This window comes from Plecotus auritus, assembly GCF_963455305.1.
Source record: "Plecotus auritus genome assembly, chromosome: 1".
NCBI classification, from domain to species: domain Eukaryota; kingdom Metazoa; phylum Chordata; class Mammalia; order Chiroptera; family Vespertilionidae; genus Plecotus; species Plecotus auritus.
This window is the reverse complement of record NC_137770.1, coordinates 39,508,703-39,521,865: the sequence shown is the minus strand read 5'-3', so window position 1 is coordinate 39,521,865 and position 13,163 is coordinate 39,508,703. Positions and strand designations below refer to the sequence as shown.

The window sequence follows — 13,163 nt, the reverse complement described above, 5'->3', positions numbered from 1 at the left end:
ATATATGCACTATACTGTCAAACCAGTCATTAAAAAATTGAACCGCTCTCTTACAACCAAATAGCTGTTGCCTTTAAAACCCCTCCTCAGCCCCCACCTTAGGTTCTGCCTTCGCAGTTCACCCAGATCAGGTTCTGATTGGTCGGTTTCTATGCCAGTCAGCATCAAAAGCTCCGCCTCCTAGGCAGCCATTGGCTCCTTGCACTTCACCCAGATTTGGTTCTCATTGGTCGGTTTCTATAACAGTCAGTGTCAAAAGCTCTGCCTCCTAGGCAGCCATTGGCTCCTCACACTTCACCCAGATTTGGTTCTCATTGGTCGGTTTCTATGCCAGTGTCTCTGGGCCTATCAACGGGCCTGATCAGAGAAGTGGGGCTGATCAGCAGCCCCCACAGAGGCCAGAGAGAAAGAGAGGCGTGGCTGCTGGCCAGGCCCGGAGCAAAAGAGAGAGGCAAGTGCTGATCAACAGCTGCCATGGAGGCTACAGATCAGACCCTGCTTCTCTGACCCCAGGCCTCTCTCTGGGCCTGATTCACAGCCCCCACGGCAGAAAGTGCTGAGTCACTATGGCAACCCAGCACTGACTTCCGCTTGGTCAAGCCTTTGGTCCTATTGGATGTTATGGACCCTGGGTTTTTATATATTAGGATTATAAGCAGTACATGGTTAGTGCAGAAAAAGCAAATAAGCAAAATAAAGAAAAAGAATTATAATCTATCCACCCAGGTTAGTCACTGTTAACTTTTTAGCTTGTGTATAGCCTGTTTCTTCAATGCATGTAATGTACCACTTTTAATAGACATGAATTTAGTCAACATTTGTTATAACATGGCCAGCATATGCCAGACACTACCATTTTGTACATATTTGTTGGCATCTTTTTTCACTTATGTTTTAATATCTTTTTATGTCATAATACAGATTTTTTTTGTCACATGATATTTATTTATTTATTTATTTAAAATATATTTTATTGATTTTTACAGAGAGGAAGAGAGAGGGATAGAGAGTTAGAAACATCAATGAGAGAGAAACATCGATCAGCTGCCTCCTGCACACCTCCTACTGGGGATGTGCCCGCAACCAAGGTACGTGCCCTTGACTGGAATCGAACCTGGGACCCTTCAGTCCGCAGGCGGACACTCTAGCCACTAAGCCAAACCGGTTTCGGCTGTCACATGATATTTATATGGCTATAATTTACTACACTTAGGTAGCTTATCCTTTTTAGTTTTCAAATGTATTTGTTTTAAAGTACTTGACATTTAAAAAACTAAATGTTACCTATTTTTGTGTTTATGAAGTTCATTAAAAAATTTTGATTTTCTTGTGCTTGTTTCAGTACAGCTATTGGAATCAGATGTAAAGATGGTGTTGTCTTTGGTGTGGAAAAATTAGTCCTTTCTAAACTTTATGAAGAAGGGTCCAACAAACGACTTTTTAATGTTGATCGGCATGTTGGAATGGTAAGGTCACATTTTAAAATGTTTCCTCTGCCTTGTCCAGTTTCTTGTAAAGTAATTGATTGGAATATATTAAGATGTGATTAAAAGAACCCATTTATTACTTTAGCATTGAGGTAGAAACAGATTAGAGAGCAGCCACAGAAATAATCAACAGAGAGTTACTGGTTTGTGAACAGTTCTCATAACTTGATTGGAAATAGATATGAAAAACCAAGTTGCTTTAAGAAAAGGGGGAGGGGAGAGGGGTGAGAAATATGTGCAGAAAAGAGAAGTTGGGCTCTGGCCTGTTTTGGTCAGTGGTTAAAGAGTCGGCCTATGGACGGAAGGGTAACGGGTTCAGTTCCGGTTAAGGACATGTGACTCAGTTGCAGGTTTGATCCCCAGCTTCAGTTTGAGAGGCAGCCAGTCAATGTGTCTCTCTCACATTGATGTTTCTTCCTCCCTGTTTCTCTCTTTCTATCTCTTTCCCTCTCCCCCCCCTCCCTTTACCTCCCTTCCATTCTGTCTCTTTAAAGATAAATTGAAAAAACATCCTGGGGTGAGGATTAAAAAAAAGAAAGAAAGAAGAGATGTTGGCAGCATAGATCACGGATAGAAAGAAGAGATGTTGGCAGCATAGATCACGGATGAAGGCATACCCTTGTGGGTGTCACTGTCATACTGAGTATGTTATTAGATAGTTGTGGGGGTCACTGTCATACTGAGTATGTTATTAGATAGCAAATACCTTTATAGGAAGGTAGAGCACCAGGAAAGGATGTTTAATGAAAGGAAAAGTGAACACATCTTTTTTAATAGTTTCATAGGCATCACTGTTTTTAAGTTATTTCATGCAGCTAGTATCTTGAGTGACTGCTTTGCACAATTGCAAGGCAAATCATAACATTCATTACTGGTTTATACTGGTGTCATCCTATATGAATGTCAGACATTCTTCATTAAGAACAACCTAAAAAAGGAAAGAAAAATTCTAACCCTGCTTACTGAAAAGGCTAAGAAGAAGAGAGAAAATCCATGTTCTGGGTACTTTGCTAGAGGCTCTTCACATAAATTATTGTCTTTAATCCTGACAACCCAGTGCAAGTAATACTAATCCCGTTTTTTCTTTTTTTTATTAATCCTCACTACATAATTTTCCCATTGATTTTTCTTCAATTTTTTAAAAAATATTTTTATTGATTTCAGGGAGGAAGGGAGAGGGAGAGAGATGGAAACATCAGTGATGAGAGAGAATTATGGATTGGCTGCCTCCTGTAAATCCCCCACTGGGGATCGAGCCCACAACCCGGGCATGTGCCCTTGACTGGAATCGAACCTGGGACCTTTCAGTTCGCAGGCCGACTCTCTATCCACTGAGCCAAACCGGCTAGGGCTAATTTATTTTTTTTTTAGAGAGAATGGAAGGGAGGGGAAGAGACAGAGAGAAAGAAACATTGATGTGAGAAACACACCTCGATTGGTTGCCTTGTGCACATGCCCCAACAGGGGCCAGAGGGTCAGGGATTGAGCTTGCAATTCAAGTGCATGCCATTGACCTTCAGCTGGCAGGCGGATGCTCTAACAACTGAGCCAAAATGGCTAGGGCTCTAATACCATTTTTACAGATGAGAAAATAGATCTCTATAGCTGGTCAAGATATAAGCTAGGATTCAGACTTTTGGGTTTGCATGGCCTACATGTTACTTACTCCAGGACCCATTTTGCAGGGTGAGATCCTATAGAACACACTCACTCTGCTGTTAGTTTGGTATTTCCAAATGAGATGTGTTACACACAAACACAAAAAAGGACTGGTAAATATAACCAGTTAAACGTAAAGCTACAGATAAAAAAATTTTTTTGCCTTTCAGATCATTGTTTTTCTGAATATTTTTCTCCCCTGAACAAATTTATTATTGCCAATGAAACTAATATGTTTTGATGAAACTTGCCATGTTGTAATCTAGCTGAAAGGGGAGGAACTAGTAAATTAGGCATTTGTTCACTTAGTAAAAAATACTTTAGGTCAGGGTATTTTAAAAAAAATAATATATGCTTATAGGCACTTTTGTGATGGAAAAATTGTTACCCTAGAATTTTCAAATTTTTCCATTTGTTATTTAAAGCCAGGAAACTGATGACATTTCTTATAGCCAGAAATTGGCAAAACATTAGACATTGAAGAGAATTAGGAACAATAAAGGATGTTTTGTTTCCACAATTGTCATATTCAAGTGATTTGAGAATTTTAAGACTTCACAATAAGCTTTCTCCAAAGCAATGGATGACTTAAATAATGAAATTTACTGGCTGGGTAACCTTTGGAAAGTCACTCTAAAAACACTAGTTTCCTCACCTGCAAAGCTATGGTGATAATAGTACCTACCTACCTTATACATTTGTTGGCAAGGTTAAAAATAGTTATATAAAATGTTAATTAGCATGTAATGAGTGCTCAATATGTGTTAGGAATTTTCATCATTATTACTATTAGTAGGTAGCAGTGGATAAAAGGCTATTAAAAATTATAAATTCTGCAAATTTTCTAAACTAGCATTTTCCAGACTTTTTTGGTTCCTAGTAACTATGTCCCAGTAATTATTTTTTTCATGTCTTCTCTGGGCCAAAAAAATACCCAGTGGGTCTATTTATAATGTATTTAGGTCCAAACAACTTAAGTTTTTATGTCCTAAAAACTAAGTAGCTATAAAAAAAATATCAACACATAAAATGAAAGGAGTATGTATATTTTAATTTTTAAACAATCACAATGTGAACTGTATAACTTCTAAAGTTTGGAATCAGATTACTTGCTGCCCTCCTCATTTCCTGTTACACATTGATTTTTGCACAGTACTTATTTTTTATTAGAGCAACCCAGCTTCTCAGTGATTTGATGTATTGAAAGGAGTGTAGAATGATTTGATGTTGAAACTGAACTGCTTTGACAAATGTTTCCCCCAAACTTCACAGCTCTTGAGAGTTCATTGCAGTGCTGTAGGCTATCTCAGTACTTGGTTTGGTAACTGCAGTTGTAAACCACTAATCTTGGAAGATACGTGGCTTGTTAAGTTTTGGCAACTTATTAGTCAATAGGCTGAAAAAGGAGATTTAAGGTTGTGCTGTTTAGATAAAAACTTTTAGTAATTCTTTGAACATAAAACTGCTTTAAATAAAGAAAAGATCGGTCCTTACCAAGACCAAAAGTTTTATTATTTTTGTTTTTGTTTTAATCTTTATAATGAAGTGGAGGATTGATTATAGAAATAATCATTCAGAATGTGATCATTGCACAAAGCAATAAAAGTCACACATGGTAAATTTCTAAATTGTAATCCCATATCAAGCATCCAAAAGCCAGAATGTCTTTGGAAGACCTTTAAGCCAAAAAAACTTATTTTTAGTGGTGATGCTTGTTAAATATTTTAAAAGCCTACAATAATTATGTACTTTCCCTGATTTATGATAGTTATATCTATTAAATTGGTACTTATTTCTTTCAGGCAGTAGCAGGTTTGTTGGCAGATGCTCGTTCTTTAGCAGACATTGCAAGAGAAGAAGCTTCCAACTTTAGATCTAACTTTGGCTATAACATTCCACTAAAAGTAAGTTGATAACATGTTGGGAAGGTTTTTGAACAGTAATAGAGGTTCATTGATAAGCTCTTGTTTTCCTCCCTTCTCCCAGCATCTTGCAGACAGAGTGGCCATGTATGTACATGCATATACACTCTACAGTGCTGTTAGACCTTTTGGCTGCAGGTATGAAATTTTCTGATTTATTTACTGAGATCTGTACTATAGGTATCTGTTTTTCCCAGTATTTTAGCCTTTTACACCTTAAAAATATGAGCTAAAACTAAGAGGTATTAGGGCAATGATTGAATACAATGTGCATAAAAATAAAAACTTTGAGTAGTGAAAAACACTATACAGAGTTGAACTGATGATGAAACATAGAACCTCATAGTAATAATTTTGACTATAACAAATTCTCTAGAGGAAGGTGGTTTGGTCTAAAGGTATAAACTTCCAATTATAAGTAAGCACTAGGGATGTAATGTACAGCCTCATGACTATAGTTAACACTACTGTATGATATTTAGAAAAGCTGAGAGTAAATCCTGCAGTTGTAAACCACTAATCTTGGAAGATATGTGGCTTGTTATCTAAGAGTTATCACAAGGAGAAAATTTTTTTCTCTTTACTGTTCTTATATGAGATGATGGGTGTTAACTAAACCTATTGTGGTAATCATTTCACAGTTTTTGTAAATCAAATCATCATGCTGTATATCTAAAACTTTGATACAGAGGTGTATGTTAATTATTTTTCAATAAAACAAAAAAGCATTCTCTGATATTAGATCCTGACATTCCCAGGAAACTGCAAACTGATATTCCTTGTTGCCATTATTAGGTAGCCAACTATTCTGACACGTTGGTTTTCTCATTAATTTCCATCTGTATACTTGGGAGTTTAGTAGTCAGTAATGAATGCATACAAAAATACATTTTAAGTTCCTGTTAGTCTCAGTTTCTTATTGTTGTTAAGGTGGAATGCTGGTACTTTTATTTTGGGGGCAAGCTGGGATTTAGTTTCATCAAGACCTAGAGTATATATTCAAATGTGGCTTAGATGTAAATATTCAAATACAGCTTCTCAGAGATCTGTCATGGCTCTAGATTTCCCTTAAAAAGATGTTTTTTATAACTTTAAAAAAAATATTGTTGAAAGTTTTACATATGTCCCCCTTTTACCCCATTGACGCCTTTCAGATCCCCCTAGTTTATAACTTTTAAAAAAATAAGTCAGCCCTAGCCGGTTAGGTTTAGTGGATAGAACGTCAGCCTGCCAACTGAAGGGTCCCAAGTTCTTTTCCTGCCAAGGACACATGCCCAGGTTGTGAGCTTGATCCCCAGTAGGGGGTGTGCAGGAGGCAGCCAATCAATGATTTTCTCTCATCATTGATGTTTCTCTCTCTCCCTCTCCCTTCCTCTCTGAAATCAGTAAAAATGTATTTAAGAAATAAAGTCAGCCCAGCCAGTGTGGAGGGATGGGGGAGGCAGAAAGATAAGTGTGTCATCATTGATATAATTTTAGAAGTGATATGATAAAGGTATGTATAGTGGGGCACCAGTTAGGGAATGGTCTCTTTCTGGAGTGTTGGCAAGGAAAGGAGGATGTGAGATACAGGGGGATTGATAAGGGTATTTCAAGCAAAGGGACTAGTATGAAACTACACAGGCATTTCAGATAATGTGGAGGTAGTCAAGTATCCTCATTGTGTAGACTGTATTTATATGATATTGAAGATGTAGGAATGGGTCAGATCAAACAGAAGTTTGCTCCATACTAAAAAAACATTGAATGGCTTTAAAATAATGACAGTCAGTTATATCCTCTGCAAGATAAATCTCATAGCCATGTGGAAAATGGAAAGGAATGATGCTAGTGGTGGGAATTGGACTGGTGGCTGTTCAAGATATTCTGTACATTAAATGATATATAAGATGAGGCTGGTTTTTTTTTCTACTTCTTAAGGGAAAGGAAAGAAATTACAATTTCAGAAAATCAGTAATTTACATGATTGTTTCATAGCCCAATTTTAATTTGTTGAACATCTAAAAATGCACTGAGCTAATTTGGCTAATTGGAGAAATATGGGGGCTAGCCCCCTAAAATGAAGGAATAAGAGCTTGAGGTAGATTCAGTGTATTCACATCAGGAATTTTGTCACCTTGGCTTTTTTTCATATTTATGTTTTTCCCTATTGGTTCCTCTTATTAGTATTCCATCTATCATTACTCTCTTGTCTATACTGTTGTCCTCCCAGGAAAATTTCATCAGAAAGTTTTTTGGTTGTTTTTTTTTTTTTTTAATATATTTTTATTGGTTTCAGAGAGGAAGGGAGAGAGAGAGAGAGAGAGAGAGAGAGAGAGAGAGAGAGAGAGAGAAACATCAATGATGATGCCTCCTGCACGCCCCGCACTGGGGATCAAGCCCACAACCTGGGCATGTGCCCCTGACTGGAATCAAACCTGGGACCCTTCAGTCCGCAGGACAACGCTCTATCCACTGAGCCAAACCAACCAGGGCAGAAAGTTTAATACTAATCAAACAAAGCCCATGAATTTTGAACAGTTTCAAAAGTATACTAGTTTTTATTAAAACTACCTTATCTAAGTGTATAATGAGTTATATAAGTAGTTTATCTTAGAAAGTACAACTTCATTTTTATTGCTTTTATACTTTTCCAGTATTAAGAACTATGGTTTAAACAATTTCTTTTTATGAAGTTTCATGTTAGGGTCTTACAGTGTGAATGATGGTGCACAACTCTACATGATTGACCCATCGGGTGTTTCATACGTGAGTAATTTTGAATCATATGGAATTCTATTTTCAGTCTAATAGTATATTATTAGCATTGAAATCATATATTTAGATTACATAAAGTTTCTTTAAAATTCATTCAAGGAATGTAACATTTTGTTTAGCATTAATAATAATAACCTATGGATATGAGGCAGAGGAAGATTTGTAGTTTTCAGTATGCTGCTTATAAAAACTGCAATGTGAACATAAAATTTTGAATATGTGGTATTTTCTTTATTACTATAAGAAGTAGCAGTGTTTTAAGACTGCATATATTTTCCCTTTTAAAAAAAGGACTTTAAATGGGATTTCTTTGACCTTTCACCATCTTCTGAGATTTTAACTTAAAAAAATATTTTATATTTTGTCATTACACGCAAGTATAAATGGACATTCTTTAATTTAAAAAATAAACTATAATAGGAATAATAAATAATTATGGTTTAGAGTATAGAACTCATAGGAAATTCAGAAATAACTTTTTCATTGTTATGCTAAAAAAAATTTTCATTCCTCTCAAAAATATCTCAGTTCATGAAATATACATAATATTTGTTTTTATTTGGATGTATCTGTATTAAAAATAACCCATAATCAAACTTTTAGAATTAAGTTTGGTGTTTTAAATATTTTGAGCCCCTTGGTGTGTTCATTAGAATGTGTTTGTATTTCTGCAGACTTACTTTTGAAAGTCATTTAACATTCTTTCATTAACCTTTAAATATAAACAGTAATCAATGATTTATAATAGTGTATTAATTGAATATATACATATATATATTTTTGGTGTGTTCTTTTTAAATAGGGTTATTGGGGCTGTGCTATTGGCAAGGCCAAGCAAGCTGCAAAGACAGAAATAGAAAAGCTTCAGGTAGGTAATAGATAGTGCTTGAATTTTTGCTATAACATTATTCTCATGTAGTGAAGTTTTATCACCACAAAGTAAACCTTTTCTACCAAGTACTAGTATATAGTATGGTTTGCTGTTTCGAGCAGAACTTATTGGAGCTGCTAAGTGGCTGAATAGGAAAGCTGGTAACATATTACTTGTGGAGTTGTGTCATGGATCCCTTTATGATTTTGATATCTGCTTACTATAAACCCTTAATCCAGAAAAATACAAAGTATCATGTAATTTCACAAAATCCTTCAAGGCCATTCATGGGAACCCTATGAGCCTTCTTAGGTTGAGAACTTTGGTGTTTTATTCTGTCATTTCTTCTCTGGAGCACTTTGTCTGTGGATGTCTTACATTAAGAGTGTGACTGCTCCAGTGCTTTTCTTTCCTTTGTTCCTACCTACATTAAGGCATGAAACTGTCCTGTTCCAACTACTCACTTTTTCTACCCCAAGGAGCAGAAATTCATCTTTAGTGTAAAAGTTTTCTTGAAAGTTTGTTGGTTTTCCTTTTAGCCAATTTAATCAACTTAATATTGAAACAATATTACCAACTCTTTATTGCTTATCAGAAAGATCCCAAAAAAGGCAGGCATATGACTTAACAGTATTTTGGTAAATTACAGTGAGAAAAAATTTCATATACATTTAATATTAATGCAGAACTTGGCTTTACTCATTCAACGTATTTAAGGCCAGGCTCTAGAACATCTTTTTAGTGCTTGAAATTTAATGCCACGTTCTAGACATATAAAACCTAATTCATGTTTGATGTTTTTTGTTTTGTTGTTGTTAATCCTCGCCCGAGGATATTTTCCATTGATTTTTGGGGAGAGTGGGAGAGAGAAGGAAAGACAGAAACATTGATGTGAGAGAAACACATCGATTGGTTGCCTCTTGCATGAGCCCTGACCAGGGAGGATCCTGCAACCAAGGTATGTGCCCTTGACCAGAATCAAGTCTGGGATCCTTTGGTCTTCAGGCTGATGCTCTATCCACTGAGCCAAACTGGCTAGGGTCATGTCTGGTGTTTTAATAAAATTGACAAAAGGACCTTAGGCATCACTTAGCCCAAGCACAATCCTGGGTTAAATACACTGGCTAGAACCATGGAATTACATTGGTTATGAGTAGTTTCTAGACCTTATGACTCTTAGACCAATGTTATTTTCCATCACACACTTCCTGATGTAACACTAAGATCCTGCCTTCTACTCATTTCCCTGTTGCTTTCATCTATCCTTATTATTGTGTAGAAATTTGAAGAGAGTATTTAGAATAGTTAAGCATCTTTTTGTCTTTCTGAGGTTAAATCCTAGCAAGGAATGGGAATACCAACAAATCCTAGCAAAGAATTGAGAAAGATCACTTCACTTCAGGAACATGTATACTTAAATGACAAAAAGATGCTCTAAATCAGGTCAACAAACTATGGTTCCTACTTTTCAAAGTTTTATGGGAACACAGCCACATTCAGTCTATGGCTATTTTCACACTACAACAGTAGAGTTTGATAGTTGGAATAGAGACCAAAGTCCATAAAGTCTAAAATACTTACTGTTGGGTCCTTTACAGAAGTTGGCCAACCACCACCCTACATCACTGCTTTGCCCTCTTTTTCTTCTGTTGTTGTTTACCAGAATTATTTTATGAAATAAAAACTTCACAAATATATGTAAAAATATGTTATTTAAAATGTGGCTTTTGCCCTAGCCAGTTTGGCTCAGTGGATAGAGCATTGGCCTGTGGACTGAAGGGTCCCAGGCTCCATCCCAGTGGGGTGCGTACAGGAGACAGCCAATCAGTATTCTCTCTCATCATTGATGTTTATATCTCTCTCTTCCTCTCCCTATCTGAAATCAATAACAATATATTTAAAAAAATAAAATGTGGCTTTTCACATGTGTTCAAGTTTGCCTTTATATAATAATTTAGCAAATACAGAATTTAACCCATAAGGAAAAATTATAAAGATCCTTTTTTTTCCCTTTTTTAAATATATTTTATTGATTTTTTACAGAGAGGAAGGGAGAGGGATAGAGAGTTAGAAACATCGATAAGAGAGAAACGTCAATCAGCTGCCTCCTGCACACCTCCTACTGGGGATGTGCCTGCAACCAAGGTACATGCCCTTGACTGGAATCGAACCTGGGACCTTTCAGTCTGCAGGCCGACGCTCTATCCACTGAGCCAAACCGGTTAGGGCTAAAGGTCCTTTTACTTCACCTCTAACTTTATATAAAAAAATTAAAACATCAGAAAAGATATGAATAGTACAATAAATATCTGCATCTAGATTGCAGTTAATATTTTCCAACAGTCTATCCATTTGTATGCTATTTTTCTAAATGTTTGAAACAAGAATTGCCAACATTATGACATTGCATCCCTAACTGCTTCAGCATGCATCTCTTTAGAATACCATTATCACCCCTATCATCTAATACTCAGTACATAATCAAGTTGCCTCATTAATCTCAACAATGTCATTTGTAACTTTTCAAGCCATATTTAAGGTTCACTCACTGAATTTGTTTCCTATCTCTCTTATAATTTAAATTCTCCCCCTGCCCCCAGTACTAATTTTTTTTTACTTTTTAAAAAATTTCTTTATTAAGGTGTTACATATGTATTCTTATTCCCCACCACCACCCCCCCTCCACTCATGCCCTCACCCTCCTGTTGTCTGTGTCCATTGGTTAGGCCCATATGCATGCATACAAGTCCTTTGGTTGATCTCTCCCCCTTACCCCCAACCTCCCCTACCTTCCCTCTGAGGTTTGATTGTCTGATCAATGTTTTTGTCTCTGGTACTGTTTTTGTTCATCAGTTTATGTTGTTCATTATATTCCACAAATGAGATCATGTGATACTTATTTTTCTCTGACTTATTTCACTTAGCATAATGCTCTGCAGTTCCATCCATGTTGTTGCAAATGGTAGGAATTCCTTCTTTTTTAGCGCAGCGTAGTATTCCATTGTGTAGATGTACTAGTTTTTTAATCCACTCATCTGCTGATGGAATACTAATTTTTTGAAGAACCCATGCCATTGCTTCTATAGTTATACTAGAGGCCCGATGCACAAAATTCTTGCAAAGGGGCTTGGCCCTCACATGAGGCTTCATCCGGAAGGTCGTTCAGCTGTCGGGTCTAATTAGCATGTTACGCTTTTATTATGGATTATGATTTTTGTTGTTCCTGCTTCCTCAGATGGCTGTGCAGGCACAGAGCATGTTTAAAATCTAAATAAATGCCAGAAGTAAAATACTAATGAATCTAGTTTAGAGATAAAGTAATTGAATTTCAAGTCTGCACTGCTTTATGAACACCTTTTATCTTTTACCATTTCCATCCTCCCCAACATATCCAGAATACGAAAACCAGTTTGCTCAAACGTTTTTGATCTTATCCCATGCATTCCATTTATCTTCTGTAAAATCAAACCTAATCCAGCTATGTTCTAGGAACCCACTCAACGCTTGGTCCTTCAAAGTTTTCCCCAACATTTTGCATTTTTGTCATGTAAGGGACAATTTTTCCTTCATCATTTCTGTGGATCTTGTGTACAGTCTTTTAAAAATCAGAGTCTGGCCCTGACTGGTTTGGCTCAGTGGATAGAGCATCGGCCTGCGGACTGAAGGGTCCCAGGTTCGATTCCGGTCAAGGGCACGTACCTTGGTTGCGGGCACATCCCCAGTTGGAGGTGTGCAGGAGGCAGCTGATCGATGTTTCTCTCCCATCCATGTTTCTAGCTCTCTATCCCTCTCCCTTCCTCTCTGTAAAAAAATCAATAAAATATATTTAAAAAAAATAAAAATCAGAGTCTGCCTGTGAATAGACTCAGAAAGGGGTGTGAATTTTTTTTTTAAATAACCACTATCTTATTTTTTATTATTTTTTAAATATATTTTTATTGATTTCAGAGAGGAACGGAGATAGAAACATCAGTGATGACAGAGAATCATTGATCAGCTGCCTTCTGCACGCCCCCTACTGGGGATCGAGCCCGGAACCTGGGCATGTGCCCTTGACCGGAATGGAACTTGGGACCCTTAAGTCCACAGGTCGACGCTCTAGCCACGAAGCCAAACCAGTTAGGGCAAAGGGGTGTGGATTTTTATAAATTTTAATACTTATAACAAAATTAGTGGTCCCCAGAATAGGGTCATTAAGAATATCAGTTTTGGCATAATAATTTAAAAACATTAAACTGAATCAAGAAATTTAGGCTCTGGTCTTTTAGGGATGTTATTTCCCTTGGTTTTATATCTGAGAATATATCACAAGAGCATGGGTTATGAAAAGAATCTTAAAATAGTTACACAAATGGAAAGTGTTCTTTTAACTCGTACCTTACTGAATATTTTATTTTTTGTAGATGAAAGAAATGACTTGCCGTGATGTTGTTAAAGAAGTTGCAAAAATGTAAGTTGAAATTTCCT

General features: G+C 36.5%; 2 protein-coding genes across 3 annotated transcripts in view; one reads left to right on the top strand and one right to left on the bottom strand.

The window, feature by feature from the left end:
- The window catches only part of ARMH4 (armadillo like helical domain containing 4), a 257,827-nt gene that overhangs the window by 220,879 nt on the left and 23,785 nt on the right, over positions 1-13,163 (bottom strand). The gene's annotated exons all lie outside the window — the stretch shown is intronic.
- Positions 1-13,163, top strand: part of PSMA3 (proteasome 20S subunit alpha 3) — a 32,677-nt gene that overhangs the window by 12,953 nt on the left and 6,561 nt on the right. The window contains exons 3-8 of one of the 2 annotated variants that reach the window (XM_080670226.1): positions 1,343-1,466; positions 4,949-5,050; positions 5,133-5,206; positions 7,744-7,816; positions 8,628-8,693; positions 13,100-13,146. In XM_080670226.1, coding sequence (XP_080526352.1) covers positions 1,343-1,466; positions 4,949-5,050; positions 5,133-5,206; positions 7,744-7,816; positions 8,628-8,693; positions 13,100-13,146 — 486 coding nt within the window. The remainder of the gene's footprint in view (positions 1-1,342; positions 1,467-4,948; positions 5,051-5,132; positions 5,207-7,743; positions 7,817-8,627; positions 8,694-13,099; positions 13,147-13,163) is intronic. The other variant, XM_080670227.1, reaches the window with a different exon arrangement.